At 33.4% G+C, this 11,864-nt stretch overlaps 1 protein-coding gene across 5 annotated transcripts in view; it reads right to left on the bottom strand.

Annotated features, from left to right (window-relative positions):
- LOC119636117 (carbonic anhydrase-related protein 10) overlaps positions 1–11,864 on the bottom strand; it is a 99,845-nt gene that overhangs the window by 23,515 nt on the left and 64,466 nt on the right. For 4 of the 5 annotated variants that reach the window (XM_038031263.1, XM_038031282.1, XM_038031272.1 and 1 more), the window contains 2 exons: positions 7,711–7,847; positions 7,435–7,647 (listed from right to left, as the gene is read on the bottom strand). The exons of the other annotated variant lie outside the window; for it this stretch is intronic. In XM_038031263.1, coding sequence (XP_037887191.1) covers positions 7,435–7,647; positions 7,711–7,847 — 350 coding nt within the window. The remainder of the gene's footprint in view (positions 1–7,434; positions 7,648–7,710; positions 7,848–11,864) is intronic. 5 annotated transcript variants of the gene reach the window in all.

Genomic DNA, 11,864 nt, shown 5'->3' with positions numbered 1-11,864 from the left:
ACACACACACACACACACACACACACACACACACACACACACACACATACTAATATTCCTATAAATGCTGTTCACTTCAGAATTGAAATGACCAAAATTACTGACGTGCACATACATCCTAACAAAAGAATATATGTAAATATGTATATGTATTTCGTATTAAGGTAATAAAATCAGTGGTGTTTTGTTAAAAGGTCATCCGGTAAAATTAGGTACCATTATGCTACTGCCTGTAGCACATTATAATACGTTTTGAGAAGACGAAGCCATACATCCAGTCTTGGCCAGATAAATTAATGCAACGAAAGTGTTTGTGGGAATATAAATGTGCTTTACTAAGTGGCCCAATGCTAATTGAGAGCAACAAACCGACAATTTGTATATACATACGTACATGCATACATGCATATATTAGCACAAAGCTGATAAGATATTCTTCAAAAAAGAAATCCTTTGTGTGCAGATAGCACTAGCAGCAGTAGCGGCAGCAGCAACAGTGGGAGTAGTAGCTGTAGTAGTAGTAGTAGTAGTAGTAGTAGTAGTAGGAGATAAATCTAATTTCTTGTAAGTACTAACGAAAAAAAAAAACCAAAAAGGAAAGGAGAAAAGAAAAAAAAAAACACAAGATTTGTTAACAAAAGGCTTTTAACTATTCAGCCAATTTGCTCTTAATTTCTCTTTTCTAGTTTTTCTTCTTCTTTTACAGTTTTGTTTTCTACTGTCGCTTAAGGAAAAACGGCTATTTTATATATAGGTATGTAGATATGGATGCACGACGGCTTTGAGTTGAAAACACCAAACAATTGTAAGCAACTGCTGTAAGCATATATGTGCGGTCTGACAACGAGTGAGAAAGTTATTTGTCATCCGACAATGCCACAATAGTGTAGTGACAGTCAAATGACAAACAATCCGTAACGGAAACGAACTAGAGAATTATGACAGGCTTGCTGCACTGCATGAAGTTGAAGAATTATGGCGTTCACATGACACAAAAACAAAAACTTTAGCCACAATTCATGGCAAACACAGGCGGCATATATATAGTATTGCTTTTCTACTCTTTTTTTTTTTTTTTTTTTCTTTTTTTTATCTTCATCACTAAGAGAGCATATTAAGTTTGGGCAAAGATTTGCAACAAAGAAACCTCAAATTCAAAGCGTATCAAAATCGAAATCAAAATTTCCCGATAAATGGCTTTCAAGTCCATTAATATCTTCTTCTTCTTTTTCTTCTTTCAATGGCCACAAATTTGAGTTTGTTTTATTTGTTTTTTAAGTAGCTTTTCAAGCCTATACGCTTATATTATGTACGATCTTATTTGAGTGCCAAAATACTATTCTGCAAAAAAGTCTGACGAACTATTATTATAATTAAATGTCATAAGATATTTTATATGAGCGAGGTAAGCGCACTTATGTCAATATCTAGATAAACGGTTTATAAATTTTTGGAAAACAAATCTGTCCTACGACAAATTTTTGCAAATTCATTCGATATAAAAATTTTCTTATAATCGCTTAAAATAGTCGGTAAAATGAAAAAGGCGTGATTTTCACATTCTCCTATAGCCGAACACAATAAAATAAGCTGATCTCACTGATTCAAACTTTCTCACAGGTTCTTCTATTATGCATATACTTTATTTAGTTTTGTGTAGTGTTTCTCATTTTAACATTACGTGCTCCGGATGTTACAATTCACTATCACAAGTCATCTGTTTTGTGACAGAGATTCAAAAGAGTAACAATAATACGGTAATATTGTGTATGCTTGTGCCTGTCTGTATGTGTCCCTGTGTGAATATATCTACATGTTTAAATGTATTTCACGTACACCACAAATTTCCTACTTTGAGGCTATAGTTAAAATATTTATATTTGAAGCCTGATATCATAGGATGAAATGAGTTAATACGTTGTCAACATTTTACAAATTGTTACATAACCAAATTAATTGAAATTCTAACATGTCACAAGGCAAAATAAAGAGCAGTTTTATTGTCGCAATACCGCTGCTTTTTAACCTCAATTTTTATCTGCACGACGTTAAATATGAAATCTCCGCAAGCAGCTGCTTCTGTTAACCCAATGCTATATTAATCGACTAATGTTAATGGAATCTTTTTTTCTGACGCAACGTCCTTTCACGTCCTATAATTTTGTAAATATTACAAAGAAATATAATTGCGTACAGAATTTATTACAGTTTGTGTCGACTGACTTAAACTAGATACGTTTTAATAGACGAATTATTTTTTCCTTTGCATAGCAACGAAACGTAAGAATTATGTTCAGGCAATAATAATTTGTTTTTTTTGTTTTTTTGTTTTTTAAATCGCATATACCTTGACGCGGTCAAGTGGACATGTGTTTTTATGCTGCATCAATAACTGGGAGATTTTCCTCTCCTTTATAACAAGCAAAAAACGCAGGCATGTCTTATCGATTTTGTATTCACTTAACTACGTCTGTCTTTCGTTTCATCCATCAATAAGATCAACGGCAACACTATTGGACTTGTTACGAAGCTTACTTAAAGTTTGACGATAATAAGGATTGCATAAGTTATTTATTTTAGATGATTTTCATTTCTCTCGAGAGAGAGAGGTGCTCTACGTTGCTTTATGTACTAAATTATTCGACATACTCTTTGAATAATGCATATGTCGATTAAATAATATCTGTGATGTTACTTAATAGCAATATCTGTGATCTTGGATTTGCGACTGACGTAAATTTAACTAATTCCCTTATAGAACCTTAACCGCCCAAGGACTAGGCGCATCATCCCTACTTACTCCTTACTTGTTAAATAGTTTGTTTAATGATAGCCTTAGTATGTGTGGTCTTTTAGTATTACTTCTAATATTACTCTTAATTTCAAGAAAATAGATAATGATATGCTTAGTAACTTGCTCTCTGTGTTTGTCTGAAATCTTCATTATGTGTCATGATGTCGATAAGTCGCTGCCAGTTATTTCGAACATACTTTCTGATGGTTTACATGCGTTACTCCTTTTGGCAAATTCAATTCTATTATGCCCAGATATGCAGTCAGAGCTGATTAGGATGCAAAAAGAAAAAGAAAAAGAAATTTAAATGCATTGACAAACATTTATTATTCTAACCGGGACTTTAGATCACTGAAGAAAATGTTTTATAGTAATTATCTGCATAATAAGAAGGAGCAATTGCTAACTCCTCCCAAAAAAAGTCGCAATCTTGCATTTTATGATGCACGTTATGAAGTTTAAAAATCTTCAAATGCGAGAGAGATCGCAAACTTCTTGCTGAGTTCTTTGCGAAATCATGCTACTGCTCTCATGAAAAAGTCGCTTTCTTCTTTTTTGCGTGATGTTGCTTCGAAACATCTGCGTTTGATTTTTTCTTCCTCATACTCTATGTTTTTGGAAGCTTTCTGACATGGAGTGTTGCTTTACATCAGGTCGCATCAAATCGTGGCCCTGCCTCTGAGCGAATCATTACTTGTTGGCTTTGCGAGCGTTATTGTCCTGCAGGCGCCACTAGTTGTACTGCAGACGAAGTTCTTGATCCTTCGAAAGGATTACGTTCGTAATGTCCTGAGCGTAAAAAATGGGGGAGAGTGACTTTTATGACCTTTTAACAGAGACAAGGAATAGTTTTTCTGAATTACATAAAAATCTCCTGACGTTATGCGTAAATCGATGAAAATGATGGTTCATTGAACCATCTTGAACTAGTGTTTTAAATCCCATTTCCTCGGACAAGCATTACGATTTGAATAAAACCAATAGCTTATGCCGCTTAAATCTCATCCTTCTCTGCTGGAAATATTCAAACTCTTCTATTGTCGTTCTATATATATGTCGCTGGCTACTTCTGCATCCGTCCCGATTAGGAATTTGGGTTGGGACCCGCTTATCTTTTTGCTTCTGTTATCCTTACCGTTACTTGAGAAACGTAGATTTACTCTTGGTGTTTCCTTCCTAATTAGGTTAATTAATGTTATCATCGATTCGTTCACATCACTTGGTGCTTTAAGCTTCAATGTCCCTAAACGCATCTCTAGGCACTTTATTTTCATTATGCTGAGTCAATGTGCATACAATTATGAGATGTTTAACCCGATCAGAGTTGTTTGCCGTAACCTAAATGATGTCTGTCACTTAAACTCAATATCGGGTTCTTCAAAGTCTATCAAAACAACTATGCTTGATATGCGCGATTATTTAAACTAACTTGCAATCTTAACAACTTACTATGATTCGAAAATGAACAAAGATGTTGTTCGCTGTTATCGACTGCCAAGCTGTTGCATGTTTGCCATGGGTTAAGCGTTCACTTGCAACATGGTTCTGTACTGATTTTGGGTGTGTCTCTGCACTAGTCGTGTACATGCTTTTGTTCTTTTTTATTTATACACAATTTATTATTTAATTATTATTATTATTATTTTTTTTTTTTTTTTTTCTTTACTTCTTATCCACTTTACACTAGTTTTTAATAATAATTAGAATAAAATTTACTTCTAAGCGACAGCTGAATTCGGCTGTTAGTTTATTTTAGCTAAGTTTCTAGCATAAATAAAAAAATATATCTTCTGGTCGTTAGTATAAAAACTTATTTTAATATGAATTATTATTATTATGATTATCATGATTATTATTATTATTATTATTATTATTATTATTATTATTAATATAATTAAAATATTATACATTGCATTTAATGCAGGGATATTACATTTTTTTGTTTGCATATGATTTAAACTTATTCAACCGTACGTAAATAGTTATTCAAACATGAATTTAATATATGCCTTTTGTATATAACTGAGCATTTCTATATTATACGGGTTTTATTAACAGCTGGTTACAATGTTTCCACTATGCACAAATTTCAAAAATTAATTTACCGTTAAATTAAAATTCTCTTTAATGATAATCAAATCCCTTTATGACTGACTAACATAATTAACAACGATTTGCTTTTTTAAATGCATATTTTTCAAATAACTACTTACTACATACATTCAGACTAAATCGCATTCGATTTACGTAATGTTTTAATTTTGATAACTAACTAACTTACAAATTGCCCAAAACTTTATTGCTCGAAATCCAAAATGGAAATATTCGCATATGTACAAAATTGGTGTCCTAACAGATTCTGAAGTGACACTTGGAAGACGGTTGTCTGTTTTGAAGGTCGCGAACTCGATTCGCAATCCGTTTGTCAATCCAGTATTCAAAATGTTACTCCATAATCTTCTATCGTCTACCCACTGGCAACACAATTTTGTTACCATCAAGTTTTTGCAATTTTGCATTATATACATATACCTGGCACATGATCTTCGTCGAAACTGACTTCGAGCAAGACGATATAGCAACTTTTTGAATCGTTGCTTTAAAGCCTTGTAAGTACTAAAGTCTCACGACAAGTGTCCGTTTCGACCCCAAATGAGTTTACTCTATTTTTACGCATCGCTATCTTGTCCTATATATATTCATAGTACTAGTTAGGTGTAAGTTTAAGTTATTTTTATATATATTGTTAACCTTTCTCATGTATTTATTACTTATTAAAAATTCCAGGGGTAGAGTTATTTACTTTATATTTCTAATAAGAATCGGAATGGAATATACACAGGTTTTCATATTCGAAGTAAGTCAGATGAAGTACGTCAAAGGCGATCAATGAACCGATTGGCAACGCCATTTTAATTTTAGAAAGACCTATAGAAGCGAAGAAGAATAGATAACCTCCTCCTTTTGCATCGAATCATTATTAGTGCAACATTGCCGATTAACAGATAATAAGCATCCATAAGCATCCAAGTGGAGCAGATCTCTTATGCAAATCCGTTAGGAAATAGCTCGGTTTAACCCAGTGACCGAGACGTTTGACTTTCCGCACCATATTGATCTAGAATTCCATAAGAAATATGGCTAACACTGGAGAAAATCGCTCGGTAAGGTGTAAGATACTGACAAGATTGATGGTTTGTGAACTCGATTATCTTATTTTCAATGTATTTATTGTGATATAGGTATGAGCATACTGCTAGGGAAATATTGTTAAAAAAACATATATCACTGGATAATTGAATAAAAGTCACGCTGACAAGTCCAAAAGTGAATTGATACGAAAAATTCGTATATCTCTCTCTGTTCTTTGAATAGTAGCCAATCACTAAGCTACAACTTAGTTACTTCGTATCGTGTAGTTTCCGAACGCCTGGAATAGTCGCTGAGCTCAAGCCCAAGTGATAGCGGGAAGTAAAACAATCTTTCCGACAGGGGCAATGTTTGCAACCTAATAAAGAAGTTTTCAAGATGCGTTCTCCCGATGCCACCATAGTACATGACGCGCTTCCTATTGATAAATTGTTTATTAAACGTAAAGTTGTCTATAAACAGTCAAAGCTTCGAGTTTAATACGACACGGCAAAATGAGCACGCGCTAAGCGAACCTTTTTTCAAATCATTAAACTGTGAATAATGATCACGTGATCGTGGATGATATTGAACGAAGTCTAGTAGCCCCCCTTAAAAGTTGAAATTTTTGTTCGCATATAAGTTTTCCGATCCGCAATTCGCTTCATTTCGAACATTTTTTCTGTGATTAGTCAAGCATTGCAAAATGATTTGTTTGTATGAGTTTGTTAAAAACTTCGATAACTTATTATGATCCATCGTTCACAACTTTGCAATATTCCCTTTTTCATATGCTTATAAAATACCACAGTTCCCCTTTGATTTTGAACGAAGAAAAGAAAACGTATAGCAGTAGATTTTGCATGACTGAATAAACCGTTCGAGTCAAGGACTCGTTATCCAAAAATAAACGAGCAATTTCGGTGAATAATTTACATCGATAATGATAATGAAATGAAGCCATATAATGAAGCCTATATAATGTGCAAAATGCCAATGGTTAAAGAGACGAGTTGCCAGATGTAACATATTCATTTATTCATCCATTCATCCATTCATCCGTTTGTCCATCTATCCAGGAAATTAATGTATGTGTGAGCAAACATTCTTGCTTCTCGAACAACCCAATGATATATATGATGATAAAATATTTCGCAACCTATAACAGCAGCTGTCACAACTTGTACATGTATGCAAAACAAATGTGTACATATTCACTATGCCATTGCAGCAACTGTATGATGATGTTAAAGCTTAACATAATCTTTCAACTATAACATGACAATTATACAAATTGTGTACTAAAACGTATATTCACGAACATGTGCTCAATGTGCAGTAAGCACTTCTGTAGGCAGCAGGTGAAGCAAAATACATAAAAACTCACGAATATGATTCTCTAATAGACTTTTTTCATTTTTTAAAGGCATATTGAATGATATGCATTTTATAATAAATGTAAATAAATAATTTTTTTATGTAAGAAAAATGATATGAGAAAATTTACTTACCTCTGCGGGAAATGTATAACCGTCGACACTGTGCTCGGAGCCAAATTGATCGTGTAGCCCGTAATGAATGTGTATTTCATGGAATCTATATCTATAGGAAAATGGACCTCCGGTTATATTTACCGGTGTCTGCATGCCATCATAATTGGCGACTGTATCATTTCCAGCTGTGAATATAACACTATGACCGGTATTCGCTATCAAGCCACTTATCTAAAAATTGATGAATTGATGAAAAAGCAAAAAAGAGTAAAATAATTTCGCAAAAAACCTTACTCTATGTTTATCTATGTGTAACTGTCGTAAATTAGGATCGAAAAGTAAACGCTGAGGTTCCAAGTTAACGGGAGATTGTCGTCGCCCTTTATTACATAGTGACCATTCTGGATTGATAAGTCCCCAAAAAGCAGGTCCTATAAAGAAAATTTACAAATATATATATTTTTTATTTTTTATTTTTTTTTATTTTTTTGTTTAATCCGCTCTATAACAATACAATACGATTTCACAGATATATATACATATCTATATATTTTAATTGATTTGTAACCAAGTTGATGATAAAACACGTTCCGTAGTTTTAAGAGGGCAACAAAATTAGAGCAAATGTTCATGACCTCAATAAATTGGCGAATTTTTCCTTATTTTTATATCTACCGTAACAATTCCTTTAAGGGTTATTCACTTTGTCATTCCGTCCGCTACATGTTTATTACCTCTTGGTGGGAGGGGGAAAAAAGAGAATACGTATAACTTTAATAATTCGTTCATAGTTTTAGTTAATTCGCAATCGATTTCAAGTTCTTTCGACTCCTGTCTATCAAAGTAAGTAAATCTGTTGCCCTATTTCCTCTTCAATATGTTTAAAAATATAAGAATCAAGATATTGACGCATAAGCACTCAGCATTCATCGTAGACGATTTTCATATTTGTATTCGAAAACCGTCAACTGCTGCATGAGACACATACAAGTGTAACGGAAGAAGTGAGACCCACTTCTTTTTTTTTTTTTTTTCTTTATAAACGACCTGAGATATTTGGGTTTCTTACTAAATGTTATGTATATATATATATATATGTATATGTGCATATTAAACTTATTACTTAAGAACTGTCTTAAGCGAGGAGGTTAAGATTTCAAAATTGCAAAATTAACTTAAAGACATCAAAGTGAACGGCTGTTACAGCGATGGTGGGTATCAAACGGATCGGCTAAAGCTAACAATAACCTATACATTGCTATTTCTGTTCTTGATTTTTCTTTGCATTATACTTTAACAATGTACTGCATGCATATTCAAAGTATTTTGATTTTTATCGCTCTTCCGTTAAAAACTCAGACTCGTTTCTTTTTATTGTTGTTATGTATGTAGTTTAACCTCCTGACCTGAAGGCCAATTAAACCTTTTAAATAGAAAGAGGAAATGTAACAAATTTGCTACAAAGCGATAGAAAAGCGTTTTAGTTTTTATTTAGGAGAATATACTCATAAAAATAATAAAAGAAAAAAAAAAAACAAACTCTTCATACGAAATACATTCGTTATACGCGTAAAACGTAAGCTGTGATTGCGACTTTTGAAAAAAATAACTAGGCCGTCCTTAGTTTATTGGATTGATAGGAGAAGAGTCTTAGTCATCTGTCTCCTTGTTTATCCCTCTTTCTTTTCGCTTAGTTTAGTTTTTCTTTTTCTTCATTATATTTATATGAAGTACGTATAGACCGAAAAATAGGAAAGGATTATATTTAAAAAATATTGTCGTAAACGGGAAAAAAAAGAAGAAAACTATCCAACTTATATGGTCGTCATATTCATCTCTAACATGAGTACCATACTTGAAAGTGCAAGGCGGAGTGGAAGTACATTTGCCTGGCATGCTGCAGGCATTATATCTGAATGACTTCTTCGAAAACATTTCAAATCGTTAATTAAAATCAATTAAGGTTTCATTTCCTAGATATGTATTATCTGCAATGCTCCTTAAAGTAGATTCGTTTCACTAGATCATGAATTTACTCTAAGGTCGATTTTCTTCAATTTGTTTTTTTCAAGTTTTGATCGACCCCATGGCTATACATTGCCTGGAAGAAGGAGCATCTCTTGCATAGGATGCAGTAGGCGAAACGAAATGGTATCTGCTGATCACCAACAAGAACGAGTGGAACATTACATTAGAGTGTGTCGAAGTGTTCAATAATATTCGACAGTGCGAATCATGCCAAAGTCAATCAAGTTATACTTCCTCTCATTACATATTGTTTCCACAATCGTCGGTCAGAATCATTGTTACCATAGTTTATTCTCTTCTAGATGGGATGGACTTGTTTTTCGCAAAACTTATTTTTCAGGCGTTCATTCTTTCTTTCGACTCTTCTTCTCGAACATCACGGTTCAACTGTATCGGTTTGGGCAAACTTTTAGAATAGGCAACGAATGAATGGCACATTTTATGGTAATATTTTTTTAAATAATTTTCTTATCCATTGGATTTACGTTGCATTTCAAAATTTTACTTTTGAAATTTTGTTAATCGTCAGTTGCATAAAGCGCTTTTACCTTATGACAGTTGTAAATAAAGACTGGAAGAATTTCATTTGCTTTGATTATTTTCTCAACTTTTCGAGAAATTTCGCCGTAAACAGAAATAAACAACATTGACGTAGATGCTCTGAACAATTACAATATAAGCATATTCTGCATCCAATTTAGTTGATATTTAAACTATGTGGAGGGAAGACTCCGGAAGAGATAGTGGATGTGCACAAAGTGTCAAAGCAGGATTAAATCTATCTATTGCTTAAATGAAAACCGTATAAGAAAACTTTACAAATTATAACAGAAGCCGTAGACAGCCACAACTGCTTGTGCTACGTTACGTCACTTGTGACGGCATCTCTCGGCCTGAGAGAACTATTAAATTGTTAGAAGCAACCAAGCGAAAAATACAGACACCGTTGCTACTGCGAACGTTGCTCAATTTGGTTTAAGACCACAGGTTTGATTAATCGTCTCTGAAATATCGACTACATTTTTGGCAGAAGCAGTGCAACATGCATAACATACTCCTCAGTGAATTTACTAGAAGGCTGCAACTTTGTTACTAGAAGTCAAACAAAAACCATCATGTGACGTCACTAGTTTAAATGACGAAATATCCCTTAGATTTGTAGAGTTACATTTGAAGAATCTCGCCCTCATAAAAATAATAGAATGGGATCGGGCTAATAAGGTAAATTAATACCAAAAAAATATTGTGCCGTCTTTTAACGCATAGGTGAAGTGATGAACAGCCCCTTTTTAATTTGTTGGTATCAAACATATATTCGAAATATCGAAAGATTCAATCAAGGACATTGCGACCAGGATTGGGGAAAAGCCTTTGTATATTGCTTCCAAGTCCCCTAGTTGGTGTGGCAGAAGATTTAGATCGATAATGAGATGACAGAATGAGATAATCTGTACTCTTGAGCATACTCTTGGCGTAGTCTACGCTGTGTAGTACTAATGAATAGGTACATCCTAGCCAAGTGTTCTACGCAGATAAAAGAGATCAATCCAGCAATTAAGCCCTTTAACACGACTGCACGGCTTTCTCAACGCCGCCACTAGCTCGCACAGGAGTTACCTATATATCGTACGAAGCGCTGCCGCTGCTTGCCGTTCTTCAATCAAATCAATCGAAATTCTAAAGAAGTTTTATTGGAACAATTCACAATAAGCTCATATACTAGAAGTTGAATCACTTAAGTGAAAATTTAAAGTTTTTTGTTATGCGTTAAAAACTTTATTGTTTTAATATATTTATGCATAGTCAGCAATTTTTTTATTGTTTTCACCTAGAGTTGCCAAAGGCATTTTAAGTTTTTCTTTTCTTAGTCGGATGACGTTATTGATGTTGCGAAAGTCAATGCAGCGTTAAAATGTTACTTATAAGGAGAAATAATAAAAAAATCAATCAGTTTTCCTAACGCTCTCTATAGATAGAATAAAAAAAAAATAAAAAAAAAAATAAAAAAAAAAGTGAAAATTCCTTACGTTTTCCTAAAGAAAGTCATTTTAACTTTAATAAAGCATATGTAATTGCTATAGAAGACCCTGATCGATGAGTTTTCAATTGATTAGATATATGCATACGATTTTTCAGTTAGCACAGTTAACTATAATTTATAAGAGAAGATAAGAAACTCAATATAAATTTCATTCATCTGATTTACACTAATTTGCATAATTATTTTGCCACAGCTAATGCGGTGCCTTATATTGAGCATAATTTTTTCTATGCAAATTTCATCTTTCTGCTATGAAATTATGGCCGAGGGACACTGTATGGAGCGTGCGTTAAATAGGAAGATAAAGAAAACTGCCCAAATACCAATATGCTAGCGATTACTATGCTTATAATGTTACGTACTGGAAACTTCTCTTCAA

The sequence above is a fragment of the Glossina fuscipes genome, unplaced genomic scaffold (genome assembly GCF_014805625.2).
Source record: "Glossina fuscipes isolate IAEA_lab_2018 unplaced genomic scaffold, Yale_Gfus_2 0, whole genome shotgun sequence".
Lineage (NCBI taxonomy): Eukaryota > Metazoa > Arthropoda > Insecta > Diptera > Glossinidae > Glossina > Glossina fuscipes.
The sequence above is the reverse complement of the archived record's forward strand: the minus strand, read 5'-3'. Positions and strand labels throughout refer to the sequence as shown.